This window comes from Leptidea sinapis, chromosome 9 (genome assembly GCF_905404315.1).
Source record: "Leptidea sinapis chromosome 9, ilLepSina1.1, whole genome shotgun sequence".
NCBI lineage: Eukaryota > Metazoa > Arthropoda > Insecta > Lepidoptera > Pieridae > Leptidea > Leptidea sinapis.
In genome coordinates this window covers 2,872,165-2,894,711 of record NC_066273.1, presented here as the reverse complement: position 1 = coordinate 2,894,711, position 22,547 = coordinate 2,872,165, and the positions used below count along the sequence as shown (strand labels likewise).

The 22,547-nt window shown below is 37.9% G+C and overlaps 2 protein-coding genes across 2 annotated transcripts in view; one reads left to right on the top strand and one right to left on the bottom strand.

The window, feature by feature from the left end:
• The window catches only part of LOC126965995 (solute carrier family 25 member 16-like), a 28,935-nt gene extending 16,924 nt beyond the window's left edge, over positions 1 to 12,011 (bottom strand). Inside the window, exons 1-2 of the mRNA XM_050809857.1 lie at positions 11,555 to 12,011; positions 10,676 to 10,902 (exon numbers count right to left, since the gene is read on the bottom strand). Of these exons, the coding sequence (XP_050665814.1) occupies positions 10,676 to 10,902; positions 11,555 to 11,618 (291 nt within the window). The 5' untranslated portion in view covers positions 11,619 to 12,011. The remainder of the gene's footprint in view (positions 1 to 10,675; positions 10,903 to 11,554) is intronic.
• Positions 1 to 22,547, top strand: part of LOC126966023 (lysozyme-like) — a 302,967-nt gene that overhangs the window by 220,079 nt on the left and 60,341 nt on the right. The gene's annotated exons all lie outside the window — the stretch shown is intronic.

The following is a 22,547-nucleotide window of genomic DNA, read 5'->3' as shown; positions in this document are numbered from 1 at the left end:
GCTAAATTTAGTTTCTTCTCTTTTTGTAATATTTGTAGACGATCACTTTTAAGACATTTAAATAAAAGAACCGTGTTGTCTACGGCTGCTGTCAACAGTTCGACTTCGAAAATCAGTGTTGGAATTGGGGTGATCCTTATTTCAATTCCAAAAAATGCTGAGTAGGGAATCCTTTTCGTGACGGCGTATTTTTAAATTTGTTAATTTTACTATGTATATGTTTTGTGTCGTCATAAATAAATGAATACTTTACTTTACATATAAATAAAATTGGAGTGTCTGTTTGTAATATTGAAATAACCGTTACTTACTACATGTATATGAATATATATAAGGAACATACACAAAAATAATATTTTTTTACAATTTTTGTCTGTCTGTCTGTTTGTTCCGGCTAATCTCTTAAACGACTGGACCGATTTTCACGGGACCTTTATTGGGAGGTAGCTGATGTAATAAGGAGTAACTTAAGCTACGTTCGTCTCAGGAAAATTCTTTTATTTTAGAAAAATAAAGTAATGTTGGAATGTCCAAGAAACGGTCTAAGTATTAAAATAATGTATATGGCAAAACGACGTTTGCCGGGTCAGCTCAGCAAATATATTTATTTACCAACCTACTTTACTCAGAATGCAAAGTTTTAACGGTCCAGCAACTGTTCCTCGAAGTATATTAAGAAAACATGCCACCCTACCCGTCACTGTGACAGTTCTTGGACAACGCCGCACCCAAATATGTCCCATAATAAAATGTAAAACGGCCTTCGCGAAACGTCAATATGGTACGGGTTGCAGACCAAGAGCTAAGTTAGTTTTGCTTAGCTCGCATAGCTGACGCAGTTTTCCATACTTGTGTGAAGACCGCAAACAATGCGAACTAACCTATGTGAGCTAACTAAAATATGAGCTAAGATAAGCCCCTCCCGCTACCCCGCACACCCTTTGCACATCCTTCGCCAGTGCTGTCCACTGTCCAGTGTTCATTGTTGTACGCACGGTCGTTTAGTAGACACTGACTGATCTTTGGCTTAGCTGTTGGTGTGCACGGCTATTTATTTCTAGCTTGCTCGGCATAGCTTAGTTTTCGGTCTGCAACACTGATTCATGAGAAGACTTTTATCTACGCACTAAGCAATTTTGAGGTAAAATAGAAAACAACGGCCTATCTTAAACAATTATCATACTTACCGTACCGTAAATTAATATACGGCATGAAGAACAGTGTATGTAACTATAATCTATATATATAAAAATGAATTGCTGTTCGTTAGTCTCGCTAAAACTCGAGAACGGCTGGACCGATTTGGCTTATTTTGGTCTTGAATTATTTGTGGAAGTCCAGAGAAGTGAATAAATAGGAAAATGCTGATAAATTAAATAAAAACAACAAATTTGTTTTTCCTTTGATGTGTCCATACATAATTTCAATGAGAGAATTTATTGACGCACGGTTTGACAGTTCTGCTGTAAAACAATGTCATTACGACAGCAGGGTGCATATTTTACGAAGTAATTTTTGATGTTATGATATATTATTGACAAATTCATATAAAAACATTATTTTATTTATTATATTCAGAACAACGTCTGTCGGGTCAGCTAGCTAGTAATAAAAAATCTTCTTTTTATTTATTCTTTGGTTGACTTAGTGTCCTCGACCTCGTCTCTCGCTACAAATAACACCACCGCATGACTCGTTAACTTTATGCCCTTGGTGAAAATCTACTATTTTATGGAAGTATCGGGCTATCAACTGCCCATAAAAATAACAACGCAGAGCGTATCAATTACCACCAGCTGAAAATCCCGCTCGTCTTGTCTCTTATTATTATTAAAAATAACATCTTCATCAAAAAATATACCTAATTTCCATCAGGCCTTGATATTTATACTTCGTCTCCTACTTATCTACAATTATATAATTAAATAATATATAAAACCAAGTAAATTGCATTAGGTCTCATTAACCACCAGCTTCGTTTAATAATTTAATTGCTATAAGTTAATGTTTATTCTGTCCATTGTTTAGAAAAATCCCGTCTTCCGTCACGTCAGTAAAAAATTGTAAGAATATAAATAATACTAATAAAAATAATAATAATTTATTATTGATATCACCGTTCCGTGTGATGATAACCTTGTGAAAGCTGAAATAGACAAATTGTCGAAGTACCTAGACTTAGCACACGAGGTTACTGACATGTGGGATGTTGGTTCAACAATAATTGTCCCAATAGTCGTTTCCGTAAACGGTCTTATAGCAAAGAGCCTCGACCATCATCTCAAGAGGCTCTCGCTTAATAATTGGATAAAGGGTCAGTTACAGAAAGCAGCTGTTTTGTGAACGGCACGCATCGTGCGGAAGTTCCTCAGTCTGTCGCCCTAACTACCGGCGGAATTGTCGTGAACCAACGCCGGCGGGACTCTATTTTTTATATTTATATTTGTAATATTGTTTTTTTTTATAAATATGTTAAATATATATAAATAATCTGATGACCTGTATAGCAGAGTGGTTAGCGATCCTACCTACTAAGCAAGAGGTCCCGGGTTCGGTCGGTGCAAGCATTTATATGATGAATATGGATGTTTGTTTCCGAGTCATGGATGTTTAAATGTATTTATGTATGTTTAAGTAAGTATATTGTATTCAATATATCGTTGTCTTGCAACCCATAACACAGGCTATATATGCTTAATTTGGGGAAAGATAATTTGTGTAAAAAGTGTGTCAAATAAAAAATAAAATGTAGAAAATAAGATGAAATTATAATAAAGAGAATAATAATAAAATATTAAATTTGTATCACTGAGTTCAAAATAGAAAAAAAAAAATTAATTAAAACATACCATACATGATAAATGTGGGATGTTATTGCAACATTTGAATGACGAGTAACGAAAGCTACCCAACCCTAAAAACCCCTAAATGACTACGATCGATGCTTCTCAATGAACAGAACATTACTGTGACCCACAGGACCTAAGACTAGCCGTTTTTGATCTTTAATATATAAAATTCTCGTGTCATGGTGTTAAACATTGAACTCCTCCGAAACGGCTTGACCGTTGATTCTCATGAAATTTTGAGTGCATATTGGGTAGCACATCTATTTTTCATCCCCCTAAATGTTAAGGGTCCACACGATTTTTTTTTTTAATTTTTTGACATTTTTTTTTAAATTTGTTTGATTATAAGTCAGCATTAAAAAATACATACAACTTCAAATTTTCACCCATCTACGATGAACAGTTACTTTTGTATCGCGATTTTAATATCGGCAATACAACGTTTGCTGGGTCAGCTACTAGTTTTTATAAAAGTATTTTGGCATCTCGAATTTTAACACACCAAATAGAAGGCAAGCTAAATCAAGTTTTCGTCGGTGTTTCATTTTTAACATTTAATGCTCATTAAAGAAAGGGTTTACGTGGTCTCTATTGTAGTATATTGAAACAAAAACGGGCATATTCTGTACAACGATGTTATAATTAACAGGCTTTTTCCTGCAAAACTGTCTGCATAAATTATAAAAATGATTTGATAATAATTGTCATTCCACACAAATAATGTAGCACCCGATACATTAATTAATACAATAATATGTACAGACACATAACATGAACATCCATGACACACAGATACCTACTATCGGGATTCGACCCCGGCACCCCTAGATCACATGAGTAACTAAAGGGTACAGAGGGTAATGAACAACCACGCAAAATGGTTACACTACTACGATGATCGGGGGCATGTGTGAGTGTCGGAAAGAACAGTATGACAATGGCACAGACAGTTGAAAATCTCTACAGGAAGCTTCAGGAGCTGTTTTCGCCAAAAGCTGGAATGAGACTTTGATTTCGGTCGCCAAACATTATCTTCACCATGGACTACAGCTGCAGATAGGACTCTCTCCTCACGAGGGAACTCCTTAATGGCTAGTATGATGAACTTGAAACTATTAAGATTTATTTAACTTAAAAAAGCATTTTTAATGAAATACTCCCATCAATATATGGTTCTAAAATTTGTTATAATATGAAATAAATATTTAAGAACCTAAACTAGACGGTATAATAGATGTGTATTATGTTAAAGTGGACACTTTCAATTGTGACTTATGTATGAAATCTTGAACCTAGGGTTATTTAATATCGATTACCAAACCCAATAAAAAGCTAATGAAAAGTGCTTTGTTTGATTTATCTTAACATTTTGTGACAACCAAACCACAATAGGCAACAATTTTGCCCGCTCTTAAGGAGCTTAATCTCTGTACCCTTTAGTTACTCATGTGCCTAGATTGTCAGTGTCACTGGGATAATACGTAATTCATTCTCATTTCTGCGTTTCACGAGTCAACAAGTCCTCTTCACCACACTTGAATTCATTAAAATTATAAATGCTGTCCCAAGCAGTAGCGTCGCAATATCAAAAGAAGTTTAAACTTTGGATTTCGTAATCCAAGTTAAAAAGAATCAATTTAATCTACCGTCGTAAGATCTAACAGAAAATGTGGACGGATAACTAAACTTCGATTAGCCTTTTTCACATGGCAGCATTAATTTATTCTAATTTCGTTCATTCAAATAATGGCATTAAATAGCTTAGTTTGACAATTTGACATTGACATCTTGACAATGACACTTTGCGATTATATTCAAACGTATAGATAAGTAATTTTAATTCGTGGTATTTATTTGATGTATTGCTCGTAAAGCTAAATTATTAATTGAGTCTTATTGTGTTGTCTGTATCAATTGTTTTGTGATCCGAGATGGAATTATTGACTGCTCTTGTATAAAGGCACGCATTTTGGAGAATAAACAAACATGGTGCAAGCTCGTAAAAGAATTCTACTGTACATCGGGTATCTATCCAAGAAATGCCAAGACATTGCGGACGAAATATGAAACTATAAAAAAAGCTTTAGAACGGAAAGTACGGCGAACACCGAACAAGTATGTAAGGACATAAAAAGCCATTTATTCTCTCAGAATTAATTACTTTTTTATGTCATTTCGAATATACCAACATTTTGCGCGGTATCGTACAGGACCGCCTCAACATTTGAATTAAACTAACGAAGAAGAAACCATTATGGAGCACGTCAATCATCATATATCAATTCGCTTTTGACATCTAGACAGTTTGACGCTGAGAAGAGTTTAAACGGACCTCTGGTTTGGTTTACTCTAATCGATAGTTTAACCTACCTTATTGGATTAGTTACCATTGGTCTTACGAAGTAATCGATGTGAAGAGATTAAACTATCTCGCGTGTTTTAAACTACTAATGATCTTACGGCCCTCAGTGTTTTAAAATAACCAAAATTTGTATAATATATAGGTACGTGCTATAGTTTCACTGTTGACCTCCAGCGTATCCAGTTTGCAAAGGTTACTCGCCATCCGGAGGTTTTTATTACATTTTAAAAATGTGGGACACATGCAAGCTGAGCATTAGTGCTCTTCGTAGTAAAAACCTGCGGTATGTTTCGTAACAGAAGTAGCGACATTCCATTCTACGCACCCATATGCCACATGCTGAAACCTGCCCGATTTATATGTGTGAGTACTTTACGTACACACATCAGAAGTTATACTTTGTTGGCAGAGCAATAAAGGCATAAAAGGCATTTATTTTCTCAAAAATTGATTCCTTTAGAATTCTTTTTGATGTCATTTCTAATATACTAGATATTACTACCGCTTCGGAAACAAATGGCGCTTTGAGAGAGTAGAAGCGGCGCAAGAAACTCTCTGAGCATTCTTTTTTTGAGCTCTTTTCAATAAAAATATAAAATATTGTATAGTCCTTTCTATAGCTATAAAACAATCATAATCTAGTCCCAGGCAGTCCGATCACTTAGATATTCAGCTGTATATAACATAAGACATTTAAATTTATTTATAGATAATGCCTGAACAGTAGCTGGGACTTTATTGTAGAAGTGTATACATTTACCCTTACAGCTATTTATGTATGTAAGAAAAAAACTAACTTCAAAACTATTACCATTTTTTGATTACTTATTATCTAAATATTATGAGTTGAGAATCCTACTCTTAGTTACATCGTATTCAATGTCGAAACGATGATTGAACGAACGAACCATTATTCGATATTATCGGTCCTAACCCTACTCTTAGTTGAAAATGTCAGAGACGAATATTCGAATTTGACAAATAATCAAACGTCACTTTTACGATAATCGTAATAATAAAAAAATTAAGGCTGTCGTTGCTATTATCGTTTCAAGTTGTAGTTGTGCTTTTAATGTGATTGTGGAGTCAATTTATTGAGAATTTTGGTGTATATTAACAAAATAAGAGTTTTTTAAAATCTACGTTGAAGTTTCAAAATCATCGTTAGGACTAAGGTTAAGGGTCTGTATTAATCCGGGCTTTTAGACTCTAGTCCGGATCTCTAACTTGTCCGGATTTTATGATTAATTGGATGGAATATAATACTAAAACAACATAATTATCTATACTAATATTATTAAGCTGCAGTGTTTGTTTCTTTGTTTGTTTGAACGCGCTAATCTCTGGTACTACTGGTCCGATTTGAATGATTCTTTCAGTGTTGGGTAGTCCATTTATCGAGGAAGGCTATAGGCTATGTTTTTTTTTCAAAATTAGGGATCCGTAATAAAATTGCTATTTTGTAACACAAGGTGTAAAATCGAAAACCTATTTTTGCGTGCGCTGCCAAAACTATTGACAATAGAACAAAATGATGTACAGGCTATAATATAGGCAATATTTTATTACTTATAAAACTATCGCGTTAATTATACTTTTTATGGCAAAACAACGTTTGCCGGGTCAGCTAGTATCAAATAAGTCTTCAATTTTTACGAGAAACGAAATCTACACGAGATTAACTAAAAAGTCCGCACATCTAACTAAATGCCACAGAAAACATAAATCACTGTGTACCTAACAAAGATGATAAATGATGGTATAGACATTTATGACGTTTGCTGTCACAATTGCGCGAAGCGAAGTTACATTTGCGATACCAATATAATTAATTGATTTACGACACATAATAATTAATTTCAACAAATAGCATTATTTTAATAACATATTCAACAAGATTTTCTTTTACTTCTAAGTAATTGAAGTCGTTTTATTGATCGCTTATGCGTAAAAAAGTAATGCGAATGGCCGCCTGAGAAATAGGAAGTCGACGAGAAGGGTTGAGTTACTTTTTTCTACATTTTTTTATCCTTAATGATAATTTTTGAATATTAACATTTTGTGAAAATGATGTAAATTGGTGGGGCAGAGCCTGGCATGGTCGTTTTCGCCTACACTATGTTTTGACTTTGACACTTATCAGTGACATAGCACAGATAATGGGCCTCCTTTTTGTATTTTTGTATCCCCGGGATCTGTGAGCTCTACCATTAATCTTACTAGCCTGCCTGAAATGACGATTAGCGCCACCCTCTTTTTTTTATGAAAATACGGGACCGGACGAGCAGGACGTTCAGCTGATGGTAATTGATACGGTTGATACAGATGATTATTGAGTATTCTTGAAAAGCCCAAAAATTCTGAGCGGCACTACAATAATTGCGCTCGTCACCTTAAGACATAAGAAGTTACGTCTCATTTGCCCAGTAATTTCACAAACTACGGCACCCTTCAGACCGAAACACAGTAAAGTTTACACATTACTGCTTCATGGCAGAAATAGGCGCCGTTGTGGTACCCATAATCTAGCCGGCATCCGGTGCAAAGGAAACTCTGAGAAACACCAAAGGAAACATTGAGTTGCCGAAATAATTCTTTCCAAGTTATAACGACCTGAAAGAAGCGCGAGAAAGGAGTTCATTCTAAAGCTTTTAATAACCAAAACGTGGTATATACAGACAAGTTGGTCAGCAATGATATAATTTCTCACGAGTTTTCTTATCATTTTCACGAAAATTCGTGCCGCGCTAAAGTCTTAACGTTTTACTATCACGGAGAAAATACATATTATAAACAATCCGTTTGTCTTTGTGAGTACGTTGCAAATCATAATATAAAAAGCGAACCCAAAAATAAAAGGCGGTGAATTATAACAGTCTGAAAAATATATCTGCTAAAAGTATTTGAAGGATTTTTTTATAAAAATTTACTTATGAGACAATAGTAACAATTAATTAGTAATATTTTTGGCAACAATTAAGTGACATTATTGCGTCGAATTCCCACGCTATTTCATTTTCAAATTCTTCATCAAATCTTATAATTAGGACAGCATTTTAACGGTTTGAAGCGTTAGCTACAATACAATAAATAGCTCTTTATTCTCGGCACTTCTTTTCATGACCAAATAGAATCATAATAAGCTGTGAATTGATTTGATCAAGCTAAGAAGTTCAAAGTACATTTAAATAAGTTAATCTCGGGACGCCCGACAGTAGAGATATCTTAAACTAATCTAAGTTGAACTATTTAATATTGAAATTGTTTAACTTAAGGAAAACTTAGGTTATTACTTAAATTTTATGCATAGTTTTCTACTCCTCTACTGTTATGTGTCATTTATTCAGCCACGATCAGTAATATAAATACATACTTTATTGAGTCTTTGAAAAAGTTTATACTCTATGGCCAAAGAAAGCATTGTTTACCGTACTATAATGTCGCCAGGCATGGTAGGTTCATAGAAATATTAGGTAATACCATAGAGTAGGGATGGATAGGTACTTATGTATCTAATATGTAGTACATACTACATTACATTCATAATATTTTCATGTTTAAATCATAAGACTAAACATTTTAATGTCAACTTAAGAAAAAACTTTTTAATATAATTTGCCAAGATGCTGCTAGGTATATTTTGTAATTTTAAATTTTCCCGCGTTGGCTGTATGGGTGTACCTTTGCCTTGAAGGAGAAATGAAACCACTCATCAGAGATTCCCGCCCATTTAAGCGGCAACTCGAAAACTTGTGATATTTGTTTGTTTTATTTAAAATTACCTAGTCGTAGAAAAATATTGTAGGTTAACTGGTTAAAAATATCTCATGGCGTCATTAATTGGGATGTTCTCCTGAGGCTCCCCATCGCAACTTATTATACAACTGTTGCATAAGACACCATAAAATGATAACATAAAAGAACGTTACATATTAATAAAACTTTGATTGATAATAAAATATATTTTACACATTAGAACTTTGTGTATGTACATTATTAGTACTTTAACACGTGTATATGATTGAAAGTCACCCGAGAAATACATAGCAACACGTGTTTCCATTGACACGTCAGCGAGCAGACCCTACTCTGACTCCATGACATTGCTATCAAGTGTCGTGATGTCAACATCTCGTTTAACATTATTAACGCGAGCACGACTATTGTCGTCCAATGATTGAATGCTAATAGAATATTCAATAAGCTGGTTCACACAATAGATGTTTAACATTTATCTAGCCAGCGATACAGCCGTTCTCGACTTTTTTTTTTTTATGAAAATAAGGGACGAGACAAGCAGGACGTTCAGCTGATGGTAATTGATGCACCCTGCCCATTACAATGCAGTGCCACTCAGGGTTCTTGACAAACCCCAAAAATTCTGAGCAGCACTACAACTGCGCTCGTCACCTTGAGACATAAGATATTAAGTCTCATTTGCCCAGTAATTTCACTAGCTACGGCGTCCTTCACACCGAAACAATAATGCTTATACATTACTGCTTCACGGCAGAAATAGGCGCCGTTGTGGTACCCATAATCTAGCCGGCATCCTGTGTAAAGGAGCCTCCCACTGGTGGTGGACTGATTTATACTTTGATCCTAAATCAATACCATTAAATTTTTTTTAAGTGCTAGATTCCTTCAAGCCTTAGATATTGGAAGGTGTAGATAGAGCCACTTGCTGCTAAACAACCGATGAAAACAGGCCAGGTTTATTATTTTAGTGTGCATGACAAGCTGTAGCTTACGTAGCTGGTAAGATGTGCTTACCCTCGCGATTTATTTGACACATTGTGTTAGTATGCGTGCATTGCTCAAAATAGAGGTTTACTATATTTTTTTCATCATTTTCACAGCCGTCACTGTCTATGAAGACGTATAAATTACTTCCGTAAAATCATCAAAACCGACTTTACTTCTAAGCTGAATGAAAAAATGATTTAAACTCAAACAATTGAATGTTCAACATTTTTTAAATTGAGAATGTTCTAGCTGTCATGTGAATCAAGTTTCACTCTGACATATCACAGAAGGTTTTATTTTAATCCAAAGTAGCAATGACACCAAACAGCAATTTCATAACAGACCACTATTACAATAAATATCTTTTAACTGTCAAAGAACTATTGGTTAAAACTTAGTATCTCTTAGCACGAGGGGGCGAATGAGAATGGGGGCACCTAACCTAACCAATTTCTATAAATAGAGCTTTGGTCCAAGATAATGGTGCTATTACTCTATAATTTTGGACTAAAGCTCCATCAACTACAATATTTTTTACATCCAAAGTCATGCTAAGAGATACTAAGTCCAACCCAAACTATTTGAGGCAGAGTTAAGAGCCACCAATAATAATCAAAAATGTATAATTACATCAACAAGTTTTACTCATAAGCTAACCGGTCTCAATTCTTTCAACACAAAAAAAAAATTAATTTAATAAAAAAGTGATCAAACTTACTTTTTTATAAATTTCAAAGCTCGTAAACTGTGTTGCAGCATACGGGAATATCCTGACCATTTGGGCTCCATTACCCTTGTATAACGCTATAAATGATTCCTGTTTAACTATTGCCATGAGGCCACCAAACACTCCATGGTGTTTGTAATGGGATGACTGAGCCTGCAACAGTATCTTTATCCTGTCCAATGGAGCAACTGTAGTCTTAGCACACATGCCAGCAATACCTACAAAAATATAACGTACTATACAGTTTGTTATTTTTAAGTGATATCACTCATGTCTGGGAGTAAATATACAAATTTAATTTATACCAAAATTTACGAACAATGCGGGACTTGAATCCGCACCTCTCGGGTTCTGTCGTAGAGCTCTTACCAACTGAGCCAAAACTTCAAGTGATGCATGGTTCGTAAACTTTGGTGTGTAATGTTCAACTCTCAGGTGAAAGCACCTTCACTGAGTGATGGTGCTTTCTGCTGAAAGAATTTTTGAAATCGGTCCAGTAGTTTTAGTGTTAAAACATTACAAAAATAGATACAAAAACACAAATGTATCCTCTTTATAATATTAGTTAGCATATAAGACCTTTACAAGAATATTTACAGATAAAACATCACTATAAGTCACATTATATAAAATAAATTATTGATAAGTACTATATTATTACCTATTACTATTTATATCTTCTTTGTTTAGCACATAAGGTAAGTACCTCATTAATTACTAATCTGGATATATATTACAGAAAATCTTTTTTGAAATATACATTATAATTATGCATATATATACCTAAATATCTCTTTTCTTAAATAGAGCAGAATTTAATAATATGAATATAAATAGTAAAATTATAAATAAAAAGAAATACATAAATACCTCCAGCTAAAAGGTTCCTTGCTATGAAGTTCAGGTCGTTCGTCTGTTCTACTTTGAGGGCCATTTTTAAGAAAAACTTCTAAAGTAAACGAAAAATGAAATCGACAATCGTAACAATTTATTATGCAGAGACGCTCATTCAAACACATTAATTATTGACCAATGAAGAGGGACATATCTTCATGATTTGGCACGCGCATTTTAACTTTCACTTAGTAAAACAGACACCACATTTCAAGAACCAATTACGGCTAAAGTTTAGGATACGTAACTCTGTTTTTAATATTATTTTAAGCTAATTATTAACTTAGAAGTGACGACAACAAGCGAACAGTATCGCTTTATTTCATATTATATTTATAACAAGTCTCTGAGCCAACGACATCCGCTGCAAAATAGTAAATACTGTAACTGTTATTAAATTAAATATATGCAAATGAAACAGAAAAATAAAAGCGGAACAGCTGCAGCGGAGCTTCAGCCGTCATTTCAAATTTCAAACTGACACAGTCAACTGTCAATGTGAATGTCATTGGGGCATATTGAGTATTGACAACTTTGAATATTGAATTGACGATCAATATTACTGCCAATGACATTTCGGAACATCTGTCTATTATTTTATTTACTTTAATTCATTGGTAACGAGACGATCAGCTTATAACAAAACAATATTAAATAAGAATATTTAAAAACATTCTTCAATTTACGTGATAAAAAGAATAAGCCCAATTGGCCTTAGTATAAATAAACTTCGTAAATTTGGCTAACCTTCTGCCACTATCTGTATTCAATAGCACCCACAGTATAACAATCATTTAGTAGGTGCTTTTGCCAAAACCACCAAAGCCGTAATTTTTTTATGACAATAAGGGACAAGACGAGCAGGACGTTCAGCTGAAGGGAGTTGTAACGCGCTGCCCATTACAATGCAGTGCCGCTCAAGATTCTTGAAAAACCTTGAGATATAAGATGGGAAGTCTCATTTGCCCCGCAATTTCACTAGCTACGGCGCCCTTCAGACCGAAATACATGTAATGTACATTACTGCTTCACGGCAGAAATAGGCGCCGTTTTAGTACCCATAATTTATCCGGCATCCTGTGCAAAAGAGCCTCCCACTGGTAAAGAAATACTGCATTAATTTTAATTCATTTTCATATCATTTATTAAGGCGCACTTATATGAGACTCTTTTTATGTTTAGAAAGTACTTACTTACTGGCCATCAAGAGTTATGCTCTGATGCAGTCAGAAACGTTCATTTTTAAGCTCGCTAGTGTGGATCAAGCTTTATGAACTGGTACTGAGTGTTGCTAAATGCTTAGTTAACTTATACGTCAAGATACTGTCTGGCTGTTATACAATCGATAAAAACAGGCCAGGTTTAATATTTTTGTGGGCGTGACAAGCTGCGTCTTACACTCGGGATTGGTATGACACTTTGTTTTGGTGTACGTGCATTGCTAAAAGTATAGGTTAACTCTAAACTTAATTTTTTTTCAAGGTTTTCACAGTTGTATGTACATATATATTTCAGACTCAAAGGACTGTTCATGGTTATGGAACTGCTCCAGGTTAGTGTTGACTTGACTTAAGTTCCTGTAATCCCTAACCGGGGCAAAGGGAATCCACAATGCATTTTCATCGTGATCGTTCCTATACATCTCTCTTTCACTCCATGTCTTTTGCTTCGTTTATGTTTGCGTTTACCTTGGCCTAGGGATTAGATTGGTGTTGGATATTAACAATTACATTACACTTTTTATTTAAAATTTAAAAACAGGAAAAATGGTCAACATTTTTAAAAATAATTAAATACAATTTGTTATGTTTTTAAAGTAATAACCCTCACTTCTAGGATTAATACACAAATAAAATTTGAAAAACAAAATTTTATGAACGGTGCGGGAACAATAAATAAATAGTAAAAAACTATAAACGTCACGCCATTTATAGCAGCTCCTTTACCCTGTTAAAGCTTTAGCTGTTAGATCTTGAAAAGAATTATGCAAACTATTTTGTGAGAAATCCAATTGCAATTATTATAATGCAAATATTGATAGCAATACATAATTACAACATAATTGCTATAGTTTTAAAGGAGGTGCTTATATTTTATTACAATCACGTGTCTAAGGACTGATGATATATTATGTGTATGGATATATACATATTTATTTATTTATAATCGCTTATAAAATGCTCACATAATACCTTTATTTATTTATGGTGTATATGGATGATGCAGCTACTGTACTCTTAACTTTTGTATTAATTTACATTTACTTTTTTGACTTACTCGTGTAAGACATTGAGTATTTGACGTTTGCGTGTGTCTGTTGCATCATTTTACATTTTACATATTATATTGTAATTTGAAATGATTTGTAAATCGATGTACTTAAATGTAAATCTTGATATAAAAGAGTGGCAATGAGTTTCTTGCTACTTGTTCTCATTAGCTCAACCCTTTACGAAGTAGCGGTAGATTCAATAAGAAAAAATTTTTTTTTGACATTCATAAGTGTCATTTCCGTGACCTACGTGAATGAACTGATTTTGATTTGATTTGATGACAATTTTTTTTTAATGTTATACCGGATCTAGGACACTAAAAATATCAACAAAAGGGAATGGCCCTTGGAACGGAAGAAATGGAGCCTTTAAATTATTATAAGTAGGTACTTACCTACTTCATTACTTTTGATGTTGTTAGATGAATTTGCCTACTACTCGGGTAAGTCAAGTTAGTAATTCTTTTGTGGGGCGATGTATATGCTTTTACAACAAGATCCCAGAAAATATTCAAAACAAAAGTATTACGTTATTCAAAAGAATTGTTAAAAAACGTTTGTGTGGTAAAGGTTACTATAACATAAATGACTTTCTTATTGATACCGCAGATTGGGAATGGAGTGACCGCCCTCAGGCTTTTAAATAATAAATTTAATTGTACAATATTACTTTGTAGACATATTTTTTCGATGAAAAAAAAGCCCGCTGAGTTTGTTGCGCCCGTTCTTCTCAGGTCTGAGGCATTCATTTTGGAATGGGTGGTAATTTTTGACTTTCAATAAGTGATGTCACATCCTATTTTGAATAAAAATATTTGAATTTGAATTTGACGAAAAAAGAAGAAAATGAGTGAGTAATAGCTTACAAAAGAAATGATAGAAACAGGTTTTTATAACAAGTCCCACTAAAAATTAGAACGTAGTTTTATAATAATTCCTTCACTATTCATTTTTTGTTCTATAGCGTCTCGATTGCGGTAACTATCCTAGTGATAACAGAAATGTTTAGCTTTTATTATTATTATACCGATCACAGATTACACTGTTAATATTTCACGATTTTCTGTAAGATATATATTTTTTTTACATTGAACAAACAACGAACATAAGCTTAAATATGGTTTTTGAATCAGATCAAGTATAAAACACCTTTGACAAATTTTGTATGAGACATGTAATTATTGTAACACGAAATATATTGGTCTCGGGTAGTTAATGATTACCACTAACATCAAAAGGTGGTGGAAAAACTTGTGATTATTATTATTTTTATTTACCGATTTTGATGACAATAATCCCTATCATTCGTCATCCTTCCTACCATATTTTCAATCACCTACATAGTTTTTTTTTATGGAAAAGGAGGACAAACGAGGGTATGGGTCACCTGGTGTTAAGTGATCATCGCCGCCCACATTCTCTTGCAACACTAGAGTAATCACAGGAGCGTTGCCGGCCTTTAAGGAAGGTGTACGCGCTTTTTGAATCGCTATGTCCCGGAAATACCGCATAAGAAAGTTTTGTAGAACGTGGAAGAAAGCTCCTTGAAAACCGCACTGTGGAGGACCGCCACACATCCAGATGGAGGGGTGCACACGCCACGCCGCGCCACACATCCAGATGTGCTTTTAAATGTAAAGCATTCCAACCGTGGAATGCTTTACATTTAAAAGTTCCGAAAGCTGTTTGTGGTCTTCATAATCAGTTCCACTTCATTAAGTAATACTAATTGTGAACAAATGCTTGATTTGATGATGAAAAATCCTAAAACGCTATATTCAAAAAAAATAACGGGTTGCACTCCGGGAGAGCCGGCAGAAGTGAATATTTAACATTTTTGAATAATTTGGAACGGTTAGGGAATAATTTCGCATGAATTGCTTTATTTATTAGTATATAGGTATAGGTATAGGTATAGGGCTCCTGTTTCCGCAATTAAACCACTAGCATGGGTCCATTTTGCGTGCAGTAATGGCCGGTTACTCCAACCAGCCCAGCTCCTTCCAGAAGTTCAGAACATTCCTGGGGTGTTCACAGACTTCTTGGAGCGACCTTGTATTGGTTAAGGTTTTTGCCCGTTGGTTGGCCACCCCCGCGCATTCCAGGATTACGTGAGCGACCGTTTCGTCTTCGGTCAGACAACCTCTGCACTTAGGGCTGTCCGTTACGCCGATTGTGAAAAGGTGTTTGTTTAGTGATGTGTGACCCGTTAGGGTGCCCACCATTATACGGATGTCATGTCTGTTGAGGCTCATAAGTCTACGTGTCAGTTTGGGCGATAGTGCAGGTATCGCCACCTTCGACTGTCTACAGCTTGAGACATTCATCCATCGGGTGTTGTGTAGGTCGTTGGTGAGAGAGCGTATCCATGAGCGCATTTGGCTGAAGGGCAGTGGCAGAAGTGGCAATGGACCAGACACTGTATTTGCCGATGCCCGCCTTGCAAGCTCATCCGCTGCATCATTACCCAACGAACCACTATGTCCCTTGATCCATTGCAGAGTTACCTGGTTATAAGAGGCAACTTGCTCCAGGGTTTGGTGACATTCGTGTATTAGTGCTGAGTTGTGTGTGGTACCCTTCAGCGCTGTTAGTACCGCCATACTGTCAGAAAGAAATCTGATGTTGTGGCCATGTACCTTTCTTCTTAATATAGCGCTGGCGGCTTCCTTGATGGCTACGCACTCACATTGGAAGATGGAGCTGTGTGTGCCCAAGGGTATGGAAATGTGTATGTTTAGTTCCTGTGAGAATATGCCGGCACCAGTTCCAGTAGCCATTTTCGAGCCGTCTGTGTAAATTCTTAGTTCGTTTACACCTGACTGGTCAGCATCTTTCTCATATAGCTGTATGTGATAGTTTTTATGGAAGGTATTTGTTTTAGTTATCTTATCACATGGTGCCTCACAGAGTGGATAATCCTTTGTTACCCTATTCCAGAGCTTATCTGTTAGGCCGTCTTCATTCTTCCATACACCCAACAGCTTTAGACGTAGAGTCGCCATTGTCGCTTCTTGTTGAAGGTGTATGTCGAGTGGTGTTAGCCCTAGAATAGTTTCAAGGGCCGAGGAAGGCGTGGTGCGCATGCATCCTGTTATGGCTGTGCAGGCCAGCCGCTGGAAACGCTGCAGCTTGGTTTGCACTGTCACAAGCTCTGTCCTGGGCCACCACGCTATTGCTCCGTAGGAGATAATTGGTCTGATGACTGCTGTATAGAGCCATCTGCTTATCTTTGGAGCAAGACCCCAGGTTCTGCCTATGAGTCTTCTGCACTGCCAAAAGATGATGCATGCTTTTTCCAGCTTGTTTTCAAGGTGTTTGTTCCAAAGCAACTTACTATCCAGTATAACCCCCAGGTATTTAACTTCTTTAGTAAGGCTTAGTTCGGTGTTGAACAGCTTTGGTAATGTTAGATTACCAAGGCTGCGTTTGTTAGTGAATAGTATTAGTTCCGTCTTTGACGGATTAGCTGTGAGTTTGTGTTGCGCGCACCATTCTTCCAAAATCTTAAAAGCAGATCTCATGAGGCTACATAAGACGTTCTCGACTGGTCCTGTTATTAGAATGGCGAGGTCGTCAGCATAGCCCACTGTGTACAGTTTCTTTTTGTTTAGCCTTGTGATGAGCTCATCTACCACAAGGTTCCAGAGTAGCGGCGAGAGTACCCCTCCTTGTGGGCAGCCCGTTGCCACCACACATCTAGTACTGGTGTTCACAGTAAATCGTATCGCCCTATGCCTCAACATGCTGTCTATCCACCCGGCAATTGTAGGATCTACATCATGAGCGGCTAGCGCTCGGCCTATGCTAGTGAAAGGGGTTTTGTCGAAGGCGCCTTCGATATCAATAAAAGCACCTAAGGTTGATTGTTTACGTGATAATCCTTTCAATGCGAGAGATGTTACGCAATAGAGTGCGGATTCGGTTGATCTGCCCTGAGTATAGGCGTGTTGGTTGTCATGTAGCGGTTTTTGTATGAGGGCATTTTCCCTAATATCCCTATCGCAGAGTCTCTCTAGAGTCTTCAACAAAAATGATGTGAGACTGATTGGCCTGTACGATTTGGGATTTGTGTAATCACTTTTGCCGGGCTTAGGGATAAATACCACTTTTACCTCCCTCCACTGGAGCGGTATGTATTTGTAGGCCAGGCATGCCCTATAGATTGCAGTTAAATGCGCTACTAGCGGCCCCATACCGCTCCATTGTAGCAGTCCTGGGAAGATCCCGTCCAGGCCTCCTGATTTAAATGGAAGAAAGCTTTAGAAAGCTTCTTTTATTTATTAGTATAAAAGTAAGTATTAAATTTATATTACATAATTCAACTAACAAATTACATATTTGTTATTATATTATAATTACATCGTTTATACTTGGCACAAAAGTCCCTCCGTCTTACGATTTTTCGATAAGGCGCCGCGAGTTTAACATTTTATATGTATAAAAAAAATGTGCTCAACGCCACTAAAGAATCTTTCTCTTCAAAAACTCATATATTCTATCATCAGATCTGATTTTTAATTAGGCTTTTTTATGCCTTTCATTGAAAAAAATTAGGAAAACGGTTGTCCCTAAAGGCCATCCCTGCATCTTCAAGCTCTTCGAGCTCAAAAATATAATTAGTGTTGATTTGAGCTCTTCGAGCTAAAAGAGTTAGCTATTGTATGTTTTTGAACTCAGAACATGCATTTGATCGGATATTAAATGTCGGAGAAATTTGATAAAATCAAAAATTTTTTTAATTTTCAAACGGCAATAAGTTTTGAATGAATCAACCGATTTTCACATGTTTGGCGGTATTTGACGCAGTTTTTTGAGCCACATAAAGAATCCTTGAGTATAAATTAATAGGATAAGGAATTTCGAAGTAATTCCAAAAAAACAACATTTTTTCCGGTTTTCTTTCATCAATGATACCACACGAACGAATGAATCGATTTTGACCGGCTTGGTGGCGATCGACGTGGTTTCTTGATGTTAAGAGCTGATTAGTTTTAGGAATCAATCGATAAAGCCGTTTAATAGTTTTTCCAAAACAAACTATTGAAAAAAAATATCTCGTGGTTTTTTTGAGATTTCTTCAAAATTAACAGGTCCAAATTGGTCCGAATTGTATTCATAATCCAAGTTTGGAATGGCGCCAACCACGATGAAATCGGTCGAGTTGTTCTAAAGTTATAAGAGGCTTTAATACATCCACACACACACCGACTTGACTTTACTTTTTGATAGAAGCTATGTTTTCATCGGAGGCAGCATGGCAGGCGACAACTTGCCCTGTACTTTCCCCGGGGCGTAAAAAGAATAGGGGAGTCCCAGACCCATGGGTGTCATAAGAGGCGACTTATGGCTTTTTAGGAGTGGGAGAGTCACGCTGCCGTCTTTTGACGTCAGCACAATCGGACCAGCCTCGTCCGGGCTAATTACCACACTCGCACGGAACACCGGCGTGAAGTAGCGGCCTAGTGCCGCTATGTTTCGCATAGGTTAGTGTCAAGGACCGGTGGCCATTCTCTCCCCCCCCCCCCCCCATTCGAATATGACAGCGGATCTAAAAAAGATTTTAACCCAGGAGGGTACCGGCTCTACCAGAGGCGCGAGAATCCCTCCCCGAGCACGCTAGCCCGGGCTGCCCTTCGTATTCTGGGGAGGGCACAGAACCACGCATGACCAAGGACAAACGAGGCAGTAACAGCACGGTATCCCACTTCACGCCCAACGTGGACTTTTGCAATGTCAGGGAAATACACTCCAATTTAAACGCCGTCCACCACCACCTTGAGACGGCGCAGCCGGCCTTGTGTTTCCATACGGAGACGCAGATATCTCGACCTAGCGATACATCATATTTAACGTACCCCGGGTACAAAATTGAGCACAATTTTTTGCCTCATGCCGGGGTATGTGTGTACGTTAGGGAGGATATCTGCTATCGCCGTCTCGACAATTTTGAGGGTAGGGACCTGTCTACTCTCTGGCTCCGCGTAGATTTAGAGGACCGCGTCCGCATCTATGCGTGTGTCTACAGGTCCCACAGTGGTAACGCAAACCAATCATCTCATGGGCTGCGTTCAAGCGCCAATTGACGACGTGCTTGCACAGATCACCTCCGCTGAAATCGTAGTCTTGGGTGATTGCAACGGGCACAATGCCGAATGGCTTGGATCACGTACCACAGACTACGCAGGGCTATCTGTGCATAATTTTGCATTGGCGTATGGTCTGTCCCAATTGGTTGAGTCGGCAACGCGGTTCCCGGATGTGGATAGCCACATGCCGTCCCTATTAGATCTTCTGCTGACTACAAATCCCGATGGTTACCAGGTCTTTGTCGACACCCCTCTCGGAACGTCCGACCATTGCCTGGTCAGGAGCGTAGTGCCTATCCGACGCCAACGTCGCAGACCACCAGCGACCCACCGCGTTTGGCACTACAAGTCAGCAGATTGGGATAGGATGCCTTCCTATTTTGCATCCTACACTTGGGGTGGGGCTTGTTTCCCTTCAGATGATCCTAGTGCCTGCGCCGTTGCAGTAGCCGATGTGATACTGCAGGGCATGGATATTTTTATATCAAGCTCTGTAGTACCGACCGGTGGGAGATCACAGCCCTGGTTCGATGCGTCAGTTAAAGCAGCATCTGACTGCAAAAAATAGGCGTATCGAACTTGGGTTGCGGCGCTGGGCGCAAAAGATCCGAACTGCAAAGTTCTTAAGAGGATATATAAACGTGCCTCCAGATTTTTCAAGCGGCAAATCGCCCGTGCGAAGTCAAAGCACGTCGTCAAAATCGGCGAGCAGCTTTCCAGTTACCCGACCGGAACACGCAAGTTCTGGTCGTTTTCGAAAGCTGCTCTTGGTCACTGCTCTCTTCAACCAGACGTTCATGCCGCCTTTGCACATCAGGAATGACACCCTGGCCCATACGGCAAAATAGAAAGCCGACCTCCTGTGCGCTCTTTTCACCTCCAACTCGACTCTTGACGACAACGGAAAATCACCGCCGACCATCTCGTGCTTAGAACGTATGCTCCTGAGTTGACGCCGGTGCTAACGTATTTATTCCGGCACTCTTATTCACAAGGCGTAGTCCCTGACTGATGGAAGTCAGCCCTTGTCCATCCGATCCAAAAAGAAGGAGACAGTTCGGATCCGGCAAACTACAGGCCTATTGTTATTACCTCCTTGCTCTCCAAAATCATGGAGAGTATAATTAGCCGCCAGCTCTTGGTATACTTAGAGGGTCACCAGTTGATCAACGACCGACAATACGGCTTTCGCCATCGTCGGTCGGCAGGTGATCTGGTATACCTGACACATAGATGGGCGGCGGCAATTGAAAGCCCTTGCTTTCAATAGCCGCAGCCCATCCAGGCTAACTGCCAGAAGGCCTGGCAGTTAGCCTCGACTCGACTCGTCGACGGATATTGCTCGAACCCGAAGCCCGTGAATGCTGGAGTACCCCAAGGCTGTGTGCTATCTCCCACGCTGTTTCTTCTGCATACCAATGATATGTTGCACACCTCCAGCGTACATTGCTATGCATCAGCACTGGTGATGCCGTATACACGGGCCATGCAGGTCTCTCTCGAGAAATCGTCGACCAGTGCCGGGAGAAACGTGTGTCCTCTATCGAGTCCTTTCTTGAGACAGTCGCGGAATGGGGTAAATTGAACCTATTTAAGCCCCAGAAGACTCAAGTTTGCGCGTTTACCACTAAAAAAACCCATTTGTCGTATCACCGCTCTTCGACAACACTTCCCTTAAAGCCTTGTCTAGTATCGGAATACTGGGTCTCGAAATCTCGGGAGATTCCCAATTTCGTGGCCACCTGGATGGCAAAGCCAAATTGGCTTCGAAGAAACTGGGCGTCATTAATAGAGCACGGCAATACTTCAAGCCGGCCCACATTCTAGCACCCTACAAAGCACAGGTCCGGCCACACATGGAGTATTGCTGTCATCTCTGGTCTGACGCACCCCAGTATCAGCTCGATCCATTTGACCGCGTGCAACGTAGAGCAGCTCGCATTGTCGGGGACCCAGTTCTCTGTGAACGGCTGCATCACTTGGCGTTGCGTAGAGATGTCGCTTCATAGTGTTCCGAAGAAATGTTTAGCCTGATTCCTGCCGCCGAATTCCACCTTCACACGACACGCCATAAGTTAGGATATCATCCCCACCATCTGGATGTTTGGCGGTCCTCCACACTACGGTTTTCAAGGACCTTTCTACACAAATACTACAAAGCTCTGGAATGAACTTCCTTGTGCGGTGTTTCCGGGACGATACGACATGGGTACCTTCAAAATGTAGTAACAGTTATAGAAATAACGCCTAGCGGTGGTTGCGTGGGAGAAGAAGAGGTGGACGTCAGAGGAGATTTTTTAGTCGATATGGGTGTAGTCATACCATTGAGATTCCGACATACCCAGGCTAGGCCCTGATGTTACGTAAGAGAATTTTTTGTGTACCTTTGGAGAAAAAAAACAATAACACAGATATACTCAGACACACACACACTCACATACATACATGCAGATGTACGGACACCATCGCAGGAATAGTCAGGGAAAACTTACTTCCCGATGTTTTGAAAATATTAATTTTCTAAGCGTGAAGTTTAAAATATTTTGGTTTTTTTAAATGAAAAGCATACAAATTACAGTAGATCTGAATATATTAATTTCTCATTAAA